A 14,740-nucleotide genomic window follows, 5' to 3' on the forward strand; every position below is an offset into this window, starting at 1 on the left:
ATGTTTGGGTCCAATTGCTAATGCCATCTGTCCTTGCCCACCATTTGGTATCCATTTTATTTTCCCCTCTATCGCACTTTGGGATGCTGAGCCATATCTTGAACGTGGAATTATAGGAACAGAAATCTGTTCTTAAATGCAGCACATTTTAGTGCCTTTACTGCCACCTAGTGCATACAACAGCATGCAACACATACTAAGTTGGAAACCAACATTAAAACACATCTGATCCTGCAGTAAGCACTGAGCAGGAGATAATTGAAAGTGGAATAAACTGATGGAAATTATCCATAGCTGAAAATTATTTTGTGATGCTGCAGCTTGGTTTACCTATAATTTTAATTGGAAACGTGCAGTTCAAGAAACAAAAACAAAAGCAAATCTGTGCAATAAAAGGAAAATTCTGTGTTTCAGGTGGGGATCCTTGTGAACGTTTGGGTTCTGAAGAAGGTTCCACATTAGCAACAAGCCACTCTGTTATATCCACAGCGGTTGACTGACCTGCTGTATTACCAACATTTTATTTCTGTTTCGAATTCCAGTCATATGCAACCTCTCAAGCCAGTTCCTTAATTCAATTTGATCACGGGTGATCTCTCTATCTTGACCCTACCTGCTTTGGTTCTGCAACTACCCGCCTAACAAAAATCTATTCATCACAGTTTTCATTGACACCTAACCACAATGTTTTTTTTTTTTGCGCGCGCAGTGGGCGGGGGGACGGGGGGGGGGGGGGGGGGGGGGGGCGGAAGAAACAAATGTTATAGATTTCCGCTAATATTTGTGCAAAGTGCTTCCTAACATCACCCTGGACCAGCCCAACTCGAATGGCGAGGTTCTGCCGCCTTATTCTGGACTACTAACTAGAGAACATTGTTTGCCTCAAACTAGCTAAGCCTTCAATTATCTTTAACGCTTAATTAGATCACCCCCTTAATCTTGTACAATCTGTGGGCGGCATGCGGGGCAGTGGTTAGCACTGGGACTGCGGCACTGTGGACCTGGGTTCGAATCCCAGCCCTGGGTCACTGTCCGTGTGGAGTTTGCACATTCGCCCCGTGTTTGCGTGGGTTTCACCCCCACAACCTAAAGGTGTGCAGGTTAGGTCAATTGGCCACACTAAATTGCCCCTTAATTGGAAAAAAAAAATAATTGGGTACTCTTAAATTTAAAGAAATTCTTTTACTTTTAAATCTTGTATGATTTAGGAAATACAAGCCTGGTCGCAAAAAATTGCAAAATACTGTTGATGTTGGAAATTTGAAATAAAAACAGAAAATATTGGAAACACTCAGGTCGAGCAGCATCTGTGAAGGAAGAAAGACAGTCAAGCTGATGACCTTTCATCAGATGCAAACAAGATCTATACAAACCTGTCCTCATAACAGTATTGTAGGTGTACTTACACTGCAGGGACTGCAAAAGTTCAAGAAGGCAGCTCACCACCACCTTCTCAAAGGCAACTACGAATGTGCACTGACTGCTGGCCTAACCAGCGATGCCCACACCCGTAAATTATTATTTGTTTTACTCTTTTAGGTCCGGTATCATTCTGGTGAATTTAATACAACACCTCTGAGGTCCCAAGGAAAGCTGCAAGTCCAGCTCCTGTACTCTGAATAATGTCAGAGGTTCCACCCATAAAACGAGCTTTTAAACCAAAGTGCCATCTGGAAACAGACTGGAGGGGCTGATTGGCCTACTTCTATTTGAAACTGATTGGGATATTGTGACAAAATTTAATAAAATGTCATACAAGATGGTCGAGTTTGCTTACAGCCCCTGTTGATCTGTACTGCTCACAAATACCATTTATGCCATTGGTCATCCTTTGTCATACACTTTGTCAGTGTTTCTCAATGATTAACATTTGTATAATACATCATAGAAACATGAATATTTGTTTCTACATATATAAAATGTATATATACTCACTCAAGCTTCACAGGATTTCCTAATGACAGAAGACTGCAAAGCCCCGCGTCCCCTGTTCCTCCCACAGTAATCCGCCCCCCCACCCAGTAATCAGCTCCTTTTCTCCCCACCCCACCCAAGGCCCCAGACATACTGCTAACACACCTCTCCCTTTTCTCTCTGCTCACCCTGATGGTCCCTGTGAAGCAGTTGTCAGATTGATGTACAGGTCGATAAGGATAAGAAACACATTAAAGTTTGAAGGCACTCACCATCAAGGCTGAACTGCATGAGCTCCTGGTTTTTCCTGCACTCAGTCAATGACCGGTTTATGCGTGTCTGTCTCTGCCAAGGTTGACACCATCATCCCAGCACCTCCAGAAATGCTTCAAGGTTAAAAGAGCACTTCAGCTCACTGTCCACCCCATTGCAATGGATCTAGGGTTGTACTACCAGAGATTCCACCCCACAGTTGCCATTAATACCTCAGAGGAGGGGGAGCTCGTGACCCCAAGTGTGGTTTCTGTAATCCCCAGTGTGATTGCACACTGCGCAAATAACCTTCCCTCTGTCCATGGAATTGCAGCCTTGTAAGAAAGAATTACAGGTGCATCCCCTTGCTCGTCCCATCCTGCCTCAGCAACCAATAAAAACAAAAAGCTTGGCTTTGCCCAATATACAGAAACCTGCGGGTACAACACTTACCCAAGTAGCGGGGAGACGTGTGAATCTGTGATGTCAAAAGCACTGGAGGTTGTTGGATCTTTCTGGATGCAACAAGAGGTCCAGCTGCCAGTGATTTACTGAAGAATGTTGCTGGAGAGGAGAGAGAAACAGGCAACAAACCTAAACTTCAATAGCAGCTGCACAATTGAAGATATTTCAACAAATGTACACACCCAGTAGATAAGGGATACAAAATAATTGTGCGCACACGCGCGGCAATCATTTATTTTTTGAACATAGGACCATTCAGCCCCTCCAGTCTCTTCGGCCTTTCAACAGATTACCGTTGATTTGTATCTTAATTTAATTTACTCGTCTCTGCTCCAAAACCCTTAATACCCTTGCCTAACAAAAATATCTGAGTCTTGATATTTTCAATCGGCCTCCTCAGCCTCAGGAGCTTTTTGGATCAGAAGTGAAGGTGCATTTCCTGACTTAATTTCCAACGATATGCCCCCTTTGTGCTGTAATCCCACACCAGAGAAATCATTTCTCTGTGGAGAAATGTTTGCTGCGAAGTAGCTAAACAGACCAGGCGCTGCTTTTATCACAAACGGTATCGTGAGTCAGTGATGAAATGGGTTTATATAAAACAAATATCTTGGGAAATACTTGCATTGAGATGTGCTATCTTTACCGAATCGGTAACACATACATGGTTATGCAAGAATGTAACGTGTTGAAGGTATTGACTGGGATCTAGTTTGAGGTTGATTTAGGGAGAGGGCTACAAGAAGTATTGAACAACTTAATACGAATAGATTCCCAAAAGAAATGGTCAGTCTTCCCACGAGAGTGTTTAAAAACTAAAATCCTCTGGGATTGAGGCATCACTTTGAATGGTGGGACGTGACAAATTGAGTCTGCAATGTCGGAGTATGACTTTTTGTGTCGCCCCGTTTGGTGAGAAACCCCCTAAAATATATTTATATTCCATGCCCCCTCCTTTATTTTTCATTCAAGCTTTCAGTCAGTTCTCCCAAATCTCTATGACAAGGCTCATTATGCAGGTTCAAATATACTTTCTGTTTATCTCAACCCTCACCTGCCTCTATTCCTCCTCAATCAATATAAAGCTCCCGGTGGTATTTGCCATTATAAAGGATCCATTATACAAGAGCAAGTTGTGTCCTTGGTCCACAGAGGTTGATTCAAGCTCCAACTCCCTATTGACCTCCAACTCCAAACAGCGAGGAGAATATTTCACAGCAACAAGTGTCCTCCTGGAAGCTGCCACTGCCTTTCCCAGTCCTCCAAAAATCTATTGGCTTTTCCACACATCGAATGTATGAAAGACGATACTTGCTGGGTAGGTTATTCGGATACAAATCACAATATACTCACCTTTCAACAACCAGAAAAAAAGCAATATGCAAACAAATGTAAGGCATTTTGTTTAAAGAAGCACACCTGGACAAGTGAGCCGTTGAACTGGAATGGTCGATGACCACTTGCATTTAAAGTGACTTTTATAATGTAAATGACTTAAGCATGTCACAAATATGTAGTAGAAGTGTTAAGTTGGGTGGCCCGGTGGTTAGCACTGCTGCCTCACAGCACTGAGGACCCAGGTTCGATCCCAGCCCCAGATCACAGTCTGTGTGGAGTTTGCACATTCTCCCAGTGTCTGCGTAGGTTTCACCACCACAACCCAAAGATGTCCAGGGTAGGTGGATTGGAAAAAAAAAAATGATGGGCACTCTAAATTTATAAAAAGGGAAAATAAAAAAAAGTAACATAATAATAATCGCTTATTGTCACAAGTAGGCTTCAACGAAGTTACTGTGAAAAGCCTCTAGTCGCCACATTCCGGCACCTGTTCAGGGAGGCTGGTACGGGAATTGAACCCGCGCTGCTGGCCTTGTTCTTCATTACAAGCCAGCTATTTAGCCCACTGTGCAAAACCAGACCCAGTTAACAGAAGGTGCAGTGGAGGAGTTAGATTTTGAGAATTAGTTTTTTTTAAATGAAGAGAGAAGTGACAAGGTGATGGGTAGGAAGTGTCTCAGGGTTTGAAAATAAAACAGCTGAAGAATCGTCCACAGGTGGTGAAGGGTGAGGAGGGGAAATGCACAGGAGGGTCGGGATTGAAGAGCAGAGGGTGTGTGCCGCCACAGACAATTGAGATGTCACAACTGGAGGAATGGAGCAATGCTATCGACAGAGTTATATGCCATGAGAAGGACAAAAGTAACAGCAGAGTGGGATTCCATGCAGAATAGTGTGTGGTGTAAGGATCCTCTTGTTTAAACTCTATTTGTTCCCTGTCTTCCCCTTTCTTTTATTTATTTTATTTTTGCCATGACAATTTTTGTCCATGATTAATGGGCCTATGCCTTTAATTTGAGCAGAAGCCTGCGTTGGTTTAAACTGAAGATTAACCCGTGACTCAAGGCAAAACAGTCTGCATGAAGCCGTCTGTAATTTCAACCAGCAGATTCCAGAGCAATTTAACAGACATCAGTGATGACTTAAAGAGAGATGGACTTGGCTGGCAGCCAATGAGCTGGCTCAAGAAGCCGGTCTTTGCTGATACGGGGTGATCAGTTCTGGCTTCTCTGGAATATTACTCTCACCCCAGTAGGCTGGATTGTTTTCAGTTTCGCTTTGAGTTCAGAGGCTGGAGAAGCTTCTGATTTTCTCTTCCTGATATAATAAATTCTTTCTAAAACTCTTCTCTCGATCTAGCACGTCTGAACATGTTTTTCCTCAAACTGCAGAAAAGTTAAGTAAGTTCGCGAGCTGGAGGCAGAGGCTGATGCGAACTGAAGTGTCTCTACAGGGAGAGGCCTGGAAGGAAGCCTGGAGCTGAGGGGCCAGTTCAATAAAACCTAAAGTGCCTCTCCAGAAGAGATCCAGGTGCTGTGACTCAGAGCGGGCGGCACAGTGGCCAGCACTGCTGCCTCACAGCACCAGGGACAAGGGTTCAATTCCGGCCTTGGGCGACTTCGCATGTGTGGAGTTCGCATTTTCTCCCCGTGTCTGCATGGGTTCCCTCCAGATGGCCCGGTTTCCTCCCAGTCCAAAGATGTGCAGGTCAGGTGAATTGGCTGTACTAAATTGCTTTCGGTGGGGTGCTCTTTCAGAGGGTAGCTACAGATTCAATGGGCTGAGTGGCCTCCTCCTGCACTGTAAGGATCCTATGCTTCTCAAGTTCATAATGAAGCACGATCATTTTCCGCTGAACAGATCTACAGGAACAATCTGTACAGAACACCAGCTAGACTGCAGAGGTTACTCGAGGCTTCAGAGTTACAATTTCACTCTGAAAGAAAAGCCAGATAGAGAAATGGCACTAGCCGATGCCCCATCTTTGTTGTTGTGACCGAAGGCGAGGACTCCACACGTAGCCAGACAGGATACAAGATTTATTCTACTACTCCACAAGACAATACTCTCTCTCTCTCCACTCCCCTAAGGTTCCTCATCCCTGACCTGCTCCAAGGCCAGGGTTCATATCCTGTGGGGGTTTATATCCTGTGGTGGTTCCTCCAATTGGGAGGAAGCTCTGCCTCTTAACCACCTGGGCAATTTGTATTGCAAGGTGTAGGAGCGGAATCTAATACAATGTAGGTTCAAGTCCCTTGGGGGTCGTAACAACCTCCCCCTCCCAAGTCAGGAGAAATGTCCATGTCTTCGGACAGATTCCTCGATCCCTTGGGCAGTGGTCGGGGGTCTAGAGATGGCATAGCCGGCCCGGGAGGGGTGTAGCACACCGGCGACTGGCGTTTTCACAAAGAGCAACAAAGTTAGGGTTGATTGGCCGGAGAAGTTGTCGGTGCTATCGGTGCCGGTACATGGTCACCTGGCAGCCCAATGCAAATGTCAGATCCAGCGTCACTGTCATCATAGTCGCTGTTTGGACCTGTGGGCGCAGCAATCACCTCTGCTCTCTGACTTCCAACGGCCGGCACGTATAGAGAGAGGGGGTCCAACCTCAGCAGGGCCTCAGGGACTGTGTTGCCCCCTAAGGCAACACGAGAGACGGTGCTCGGATCCAGAGTGGGGTCTCTGGATGCCGCTCTGGCGGCACATGGTTACATCAACCTACGTGGTCCAAGTGGCGTGTACTTCATTTCCTTGGGTCCAGACTGTTTAGGACATTGGTCTTGTTGCGTGGGCAACCATGCCAGGGATCCATGCGGCTCCCGTCTGAAATTTCAGACATACACTGCGTCGCCCTTCTCAAAGGTGCGTATCCTTGTGCCCCGAACAGAGTCCCTTGTCGAGCAGTCCTGGTGCTGATGGGCCCACTCTCCGACATCGGGGAGGATGAGATTGAGACGAGTCCCGAGTCGTCGACCCATGAGTAATTCTGCTGGTGCGATTCCGGTCGTGGCATACGGTATTGTGCAGTAACTGAAAAAGAAACGCTCCAATCTCATCTTCCAGGATCATGCAGGTATTTTTTTTTCATTGCCCAGTTAAAGGTCTGAATCGCTCGTTCGGCCAACCCACTTGAGCCGGGTGATACGGGGCAGTATGTACATGCCAGATGCCGTTTGCAGCCATGAACGACACAAACTCCTGGGTGAATGCCGTTCTGCTGTTGGATACCAGGACTTTGGACAATCTGCGTGAGAAGATGCTCCACAGTCTGTCTACGAGGCTCATTTAGCATAGTGGGAATGCGGTGTACCTCTGGCCATTTAAAGTGTCTACTAGTATGAGCAACATAGTGCCCCCCCCCCCCCCCCCCCCCCCCGGAACAGACCGGCAAAGTCTAGGTGGAATCATGACCATGGCTTCCCGGGCCACTCCCATGGGTGCATCAGGGCTGTCGGTGGGGCTTTTTGGTGCTTCTGACACACAGCACAGTTGTGGGCCACCTTCTCAATTTTGGAGTCTAATCCAGGTCACCAAACATAATTGCCAGCCAGTATTTTCACCTTTGCCACCCCCAGATGTCAGCTGTGGAGGTCCATCAAAGTGGTGACCCCTGTTCGGGCACGAACACATGCACCCCCCACAAGAGTACGCTGTCCTTGATACTCATCTCTGGCAGCTTGGAGGTGTATAGGCCTTGTTCATCCGGTAGCTCATTATGCTGGGTCCCGTACTGGACCATATGCCAGACCCGGGGCAACTTCGGGTCTGTCTGGGTTGACTCTTTTATGTGGGCTGCAGTCACTGGGTGTCTGAAAAGTGGAGGGTGGCTTTCACCTGTGCGGCCACGTCAGATGCTGCTGGTTTTGTGGAGAGGGGCAGCCGGAATAACGCATTGGCATGCGGAATGCTTGTGCCCGGATGGTGCTTCAGGGTATATTCATAAGCAGTGAGCCACGACAGCCATCGCTGGACCCAGGCAGGCGTAATGGCATGAGCTATATGAAACCGGTACTGTCGAGCCATGATAGGGGTTTGCGGATTCAGGCGATAGCCAACCAGATCAACCAATGTATCGATGGCTAGTTCGTCAGGCTCGTCTGGGTAAGCATGGTTTTAAATGAAGGCAGAAGTTGGACCGCCGACGGCGGTCAGCAAAGTCACGGCCTGTTGCTCGCTGTTGCCGATGGCATTGGTTCAAAAAAACAGCTGCACCCATTCAACATACTGGGCTCAATCGTCAGTATCGGCGTCAAAGATTTCAAGCTTACCGATGAGCGCCATTGGTTTGTCTGTGGTGGAGGCCTCTCCAAGTTCCAGGAAGGCTGCCCTAAGGCACAGAGTCCTGTGGTTGCAGAGGCTCCACTTAATCCTTGTCCCCAATGTTGTGACTGCAGGTAAAGACTCACCTCGTGAATCTAATATCACTGAAATGGAGTAAAATTAGAGGTGAGACCTGCAAAGATGCTCCCTCAGCAAGTGATCCAGCGATGGCCTGGTAAGATGCAGCAAGGACAGCTGGTATTGGTCTATCCGGGATGGAATTCAGTAGATTACTGTAGAATGTTAGGATCTGAAATAAAAACAGAAAATGCTGAAAAATCTGCAGAGAGAACAGAGCTAACATTTAGAGTCTGGCAAAGGTGTCCAGACTAGAAACATTAGGTCTGCTGTCTCTCCACAGATGCTGTCAGACCTGCTGAGATTTTCCAGCATTTTCTGGGTTGCGATGGGTGTCCTGCTGGTTGGATCAAAAACAATTACACCCAAAACAACAGCTTCTCCAGGACATCTGTGGAGAGGCCACATGGAAATGGAGAAATTCAGGACCAGGTTGATGGGTGTATTGGATTGGCACCCCAAGACACCTTTGGTTGCCGACCCTCTTGAGCGGCGTTGAGCCGCGGGTTCCCATAGAATCCCAGCTGTGCAGAAGGAGGCCATTTGGCCCAACGAGTCTTCCCCGACCATGTGAAAGAGCACCCCATCCCGTCCCACTCCCCTATCCTGCACATCCCTGGGCGCCCGGGGGCAATTTAGCACGGCCGATCCGCCTGACCGGCATCCGGAGGAAACCCCCGCAGATACGGGGAGAAGGTGCAGACTCCGCACTGTGTCAGAAGGCTGGAATTGAACCCGGGTCACTGGCGCTGTAAGGCAGCAGTGCTCACCTTTGTGCCACCCTATGGACTCTGTGGGGAAAGCCCCCATGGTGGGGTACCTGCCCATCACCGTGTCTGTCTCTCTGCGCTGCCCAGTGGTTAACATCGGGCCCAGCGAGGGGCTGACAGGCGGCTGTCCCGATGGGGAGGCCGTTACCACAGCAACCAGGCCGAGTCCGGCCACGGACAGCCGCTCCCGCCCTCTCTGTGCGCGGCTGGAACGTGAAACACATTTAAAATGAACTCCGGAGAGACATCCCCCCCCGGACGGCGGAGCGCTCCCGCCGTCCCGACACCGCGCCGCCAAGGAAGGGACAACTCACGCCTGAAGCCGCGTCCGCACATCAAACTTAGCCTGACGACGGCCGCCATGTCTGACTCCCCCGGCAAGGTCACCCCGCCGGAAGTCATCGCCGCGCCGCCGGAAGTTCATCGCCGCGCATGCTCCCCCTGCTGAGAGATGATGGGAGCTGTAGTCTTGGGCTGGGTTGCCTTTTCTTTCCCATGGCTCTTGGGTGCTTTACAAGCTGCCTCACTGTGTGTCTCCTGTTTCCAGTCTTCTGACCATCATCACCCCAGCCATGGTTCTATGGACTGTGTCTCTGATAAAAGCAGCCCCAAGATGTGTAGGTTGGGTGGATTGGCCATGCAAAATTGCCCCTGAGTGTCGTAGAAATCCTAGAGTGCCAGAAGGAGACCATTCGGCCCATTGAGTCTGCAACGACCCTCTGAAAGAGCACCGTACCCAAGCCCACTTCCCCGCCATATCCCTGCAGTCTCATAGCCCCACCTAACCTTTGGACACCAAGGGGCAATTTACAACGGCCAATCCACCTAGCCCACACATCTTTGGACTGTGGGAGGAAACCGGAGCACCCGGAGGAAACCCACACAGACATAGGGAGAAAGTGCAAGCTCCACACAGCTTGGGTGGAGTTGAACCCTGGTTTCTGGCGCTGTGAGGCAACAGTGATAACCACTGTGCCACCACACTGTGTCCAAAGGTTTGGCGGTGTTGCAGGGATAGGGTGAGGGAGTGGGCCTAGGTGGGATGCTATTTGGAGAATCGATGGGCAAAATGGTCTCCTTCTGCACTGTAGGGATTCTATGATTGCAACTTTAGGAAATTATGAGGGTGAAAACTTGTCAACGTATCAGAATCACAGAATTGTTACGGTGCAGAAGGAGGCCATTCGACCCATCGTCTCTGCACCAGCTCTCCAAAGGAGCATCGTGGCTTAGTGCCATTCCCCTGCTTCCTCCCCTACACATTGTTTCTATTCAAATTTGGGCAGCACAAGTGGATAGCACTGTGGCTTCACAGCGCCAGGATCCCAGGTTCGATTCCCCGCTGGGTCACTGTCTGTGCGGAGTCTGCGCGTTCTCCCCATGTCTGCGTGGGTTTCCTCCGGGTGCTCCGGTTCCCTCCCACAGTCCAAAGACGTGCAGGTTAGGTGGATTGGCCATGATAAATTGCCCTTAGTGACCCAAAAGATTAGGAGGGGTTATTGGGTTACGGGGATAGGGTGGAAGTGAGGGCTTAAGTGGGTCAGTGCAGACTCAATGGGCCGAATGGCCTCCTGCACTGTATGTCCTATGATGATCTATGGTGAAATAATCATCTAATGCCCTCTTGAATGCCTCAGTTGAACCTGCCTCTGCCACACCTCCAGGCAGCGCATCCCAGACCCAAACTGTGTAAAAAGTTTTTTTTTCTCACATCACATGGCCAAACAACGAATACATCTTTGTGACCTCCTCGAAAAACTCTATCAAGTTAGTGAGATGCCGCCTCTCACTAATACGTCCATTTGCTTCCAAATGGGAGTAGATCCTGTCGCGAAGAATTCTCTCCAGTAATTTCCCTACCACTTAAGTAAGGCTCACCGGCCTGTAGTTCCCTGGATTATCCTTGCTACCCTTCTTAAACAGAGGAACAACATTGGCTACTCTCCAGTCCTCCGGGACATCACCTGAAGACAGTGAGGATCCAAAGATTTCTGTCAAGGCCTCAGCAATTTCCCCTCCAGCCTCCTTCAGTATTCTGGGGTAGATTCCATCAGGCCCTGGAGACTTATCTACCTTAATATTTTTTAAGACGCCCAACACCTCGTCTTTTTGGATCTCAATGTGACCCAGGCTATCTACACCCACTTCTCCAGACTCAACATCTACCAATTCCTTCTCCTTGGTGAATACTGATGCAAAGTATTCATTTAGTACCTCACCCATTTCTTCTGGCTCCACACATAGATTCCCTTGCCTATCCTTCAGTGGGCCAACCCTTTCCCTGGCTACCGTCTTGCTTTTTATGTACGTGTAAAAAGCCTTGGGATTTTCCTTAACCCTATTTGCCAATGGCTTTTCATGACACCTTCTACCTGACTCCTTGCTCAAGTTCCTTCCTACTTTCCTTATATTCCACACAGGCTTCGTCTGTTCCCAGCCTTTTAGCCCTGACAAATGCCTCCTTTTTCTTTTTGGCGAGGCCTACAATATCTCGCGTTATCCAAGGATAATCCCGAGATTACAATCCTAGAGGTCCTGTCTTTTAACTTTCTGCCTAGCTCCCTGAACTCCTGCTGCAGGACCTCATGCCCCTTCCTGCCTATGTCGTTAGTACCAATATGTACAACGACCTCTGCCTGTTTGCCCTCCCCCTTCAGGATGCCCTCTACCCGTTCGGAGACATCCTGGATCCTGGCACCAAGGAGGCAACATACCATCCTGGAGTCTCTTTCACGTCCACAGAAGAGCCTATCTGTGCCCCTGACTGTAGAGTCCCCTATTATTATTGCTCTTCTGCGCTTTGACCCTCCCTTCTGAACATCAGAGCCAGCCTTGGTGCCACTGCTCTGGCTGCTGCTGTTTTCCCCTGATAGGCAATCCCCCCGACAGTATCTAAAGGGGTATACCTGTTCGAGAGGGGGAAAACCACAAGGGATTCCTGCACTGACTGCCTGCCCTTTCTGGTAATCACCCATTTCTCTGCCTGCACCTTGGGTGTGACCACATTTATATAACTGCTATCTATGATGCTTTCTGCCACCCACATGCTCCTAAGTGCATCCAATTGCTACTCCAACCGAACCATGCTGTCTGTGAGGAGCTCCAGTTGGGTGCACTTTCTGCAGATGAAGCCATCTGGGAGGCTGGAAGCCTCCCGGACCTGCCACATCTCACAATCAGAGCACTGCACCCCTCTAACTGACATTGCGTCAATTAATTAGTAAATTAAAGTTAAAAGTTACATTTTTTAAAAAAAAGTTACTGTTAACTATCTGCTTCCGAGCACTAGATTTCTACTATAAATGTGAAAGCTAAATATAGTACTCTCCGATCTCTGGCTTAGATACCCCTTTAAATTATAATTAACTAATTATGTTTAATTTGTTACCAATGCTTAATTTTTTTAATTTAGTGTAGATTCCCAACCAGCCACTCAGGTCACAGCTTTTCTGTGATGTCACTTCAGTCCGACTCACACTACTTAAACTTCAAAGAGAAGAATACAATGTGTACCTTTGTGCCCCTAAACAGGCCTCAGGTGACTGCCAGATAACTGCCTCTCAGCAATTAGGGTGGGGGCAGCTTCAGCCAATCAGACACTAATCTACACTGCACTTTTAACTGAAAAACAACAGAATTAGATTTATCACATTACCTTTCCTGGTTACCTCACTGCTGTTCTCTTTATATATTAACGATCTAGATGACGGGACTGAGGGCATTCTGGCTAAGTTTGCCGATGATACAAAGATAGGTGGAGGGGCAGGTAGTACGGAGGAGGTGGGGAGGCTGCAGAAAGATTTAGACAGTTGAGGAGAGTGGTCCAAGAAATGGCTGATGAAATTCAACGTGGGCAAGTGCGAGGTCTTGCACTTTGGAAAAAAGAATAGAGGCATGGACTATTTTCTAAACGGTGACAAAATTCATAATGCTGAAGTGCAAAGGGACTTGGGAGTCCTAGTCCAGGATTCTCTAAAGGTAAACTTGCAGGTTGAGTCCGTAATTAAGAAAGCAAATGCAATGTTGTCATTTATCTCAAGAGGCTTGGAATATAAAAGCAGGGATGTACTTCTGAAGCTTTATTAAGCATTAGTTAGGCCCCATTTAGAATACTGTGAGCAATTTTGGGCCCCACACCTCAGGAAGGACATACTGGCGCTGGAGCGGGTCCAGCGGAGATTCACACGGATGATCCCAGGAATGGTAGGCCTAACATACGATGAACGTCTGAGGATCCTGGGATTATATTCATTGGAGTTTAGGAGGTTGAGGGGAGATCTAATAGAAACTTACAAGATAATGAATGGCTTAGATAGGGTGGATGTAGGGAAGTTGTTTCCATTAGCAGGGGAGACTAGGACCCGGGGGCACAGCCTTAGAATAAAAGGGAGTCACTTTAGAACAGAGATGAGGAGAAATTTCTTCAGCCAGAGAGTGGTGGGTCTGTGGAATTCATTGCCACAGAGGGCGGTGGAGGCCGGGACGTTGAGTGCCTTTAAGACAGAAGTTGCTAAATTCTTGATTTCTCGAGGAATTAAGGGCTATGGAGAGAGAGCGGGTAAATGGAGTTGAAATCAGCCATGATTGAATGGTGGAGTGGACTCGATGGGCCGAATGGCCTTACTTCCGCTCCTATGTCTTATGGTCTTATGGTCTTAAATTACCAAGTTTCAAATTCTCACTTTGTCTGTATCTCACTCACTCAGTCTGTGTCTCCTTGACCTGCGCAATGCTTACTAAGTGCGCTTTCTGTCTGTCTTTTATACAGACTTTAGGATGACTCACACTACTTAAACTTCAAAGAGAAGAATACAATGTGTACCTTTGTGCCCCGACTGTGAGACAGCAATGTTAACCCGGGTCCCTGGCACTATGAGACAGCAGTATTAACCCGGGTCCCTGGCACTGTGAGACACCAATGTTAACCCGGGTCTCTGGCACTGTGAGACAGCAGTGTTAACCCGGGTACCTGGCACTGTGAGACAGCAGTGTTAACCCGGGTCCCTGGCACTGTGAGACAGCAGTGTTAACCCGGGTACCTGGCACTGTGAGACACCAATGTTAACCCGGGTCCCTGGCACTGTGAGACAGCAGTGTTAACCCGGGTACCTGGCATTGTGAGACAGCAGTGTTAACCCGGGTCCCTGGCACTGTGAGACAGCAGTGTTAACCCGGGTCCCTGGCACTGTGAGACAGCAGTGTTAACCCGGGTCTCTGGCACTGTGAGACAGCAGTGTTAACCCGGGTCCCTGGCACTGTGAGACAGCAGTGTTAACCCTGGTACCTGGCACTGTGAGACACCAATGTTAACCCGGGTCCCTGGCACTGTGAGACAGCAGTGTTAACCCGGGTACCTGGCACTGAGAGACACCAATGTTAACCCGGGTCCCTGGCACTGAGAGACACCAATGTTAACCCGGGTCTCTGGCACTGTGAGACAGCAGTGTTAACCCGGGTCCCTGGCACTGTGAGACAGCAGTGTTAACCCGGGTCCCTGGCACTGTGAGACAGCAGTGTTAACCCGGGTCCCTGGCACTGTGAGACAGCAGTGTTAACCCGGGTCCCTGGCACTGTGAGACAGCAGTATTAACCCGGGTCCCTGG

At 48.4% G+C, this 14,740-nt stretch overlaps 1 protein-coding gene across 1 annotated transcript in view; it reads right to left on the reverse strand.

The window, feature by feature from the left end:
• sdhdb (succinate dehydrogenase complex, subunit D, integral membrane protein b) overlaps positions 1-9,540 on the reverse strand; it is a 28,342-nt gene extending 18,802 nt beyond the window's left edge. The window contains exons 1-2 of the mRNA XM_072486398.1: positions 9,452-9,540; positions 2,620-2,730 (exon numbers count right to left, since the gene is read on the reverse strand). Coding sequence (XP_072342499.1) covers positions 2,620-2,730; positions 9,452-9,539 — 199 coding nt within the window. The 5' untranslated portion in view covers position 9,540. The remainder of the gene's footprint in view (positions 1-2,619; positions 2,731-9,451) is intronic.
• Between the last annotated feature and the right edge of the window lie 5,200 nt (positions 9,541-14,740).

This window comes from Scyliorhinus torazame, chromosome 21, assembly GCF_047496885.1.
Source record: "Scyliorhinus torazame isolate Kashiwa2021f chromosome 21, sScyTor2.1, whole genome shotgun sequence".
Taxonomy (NCBI): Eukaryota; Metazoa; Chordata; class Chondrichthyes; order Carcharhiniformes; family Scyliorhinidae; genus Scyliorhinus; species Scyliorhinus torazame.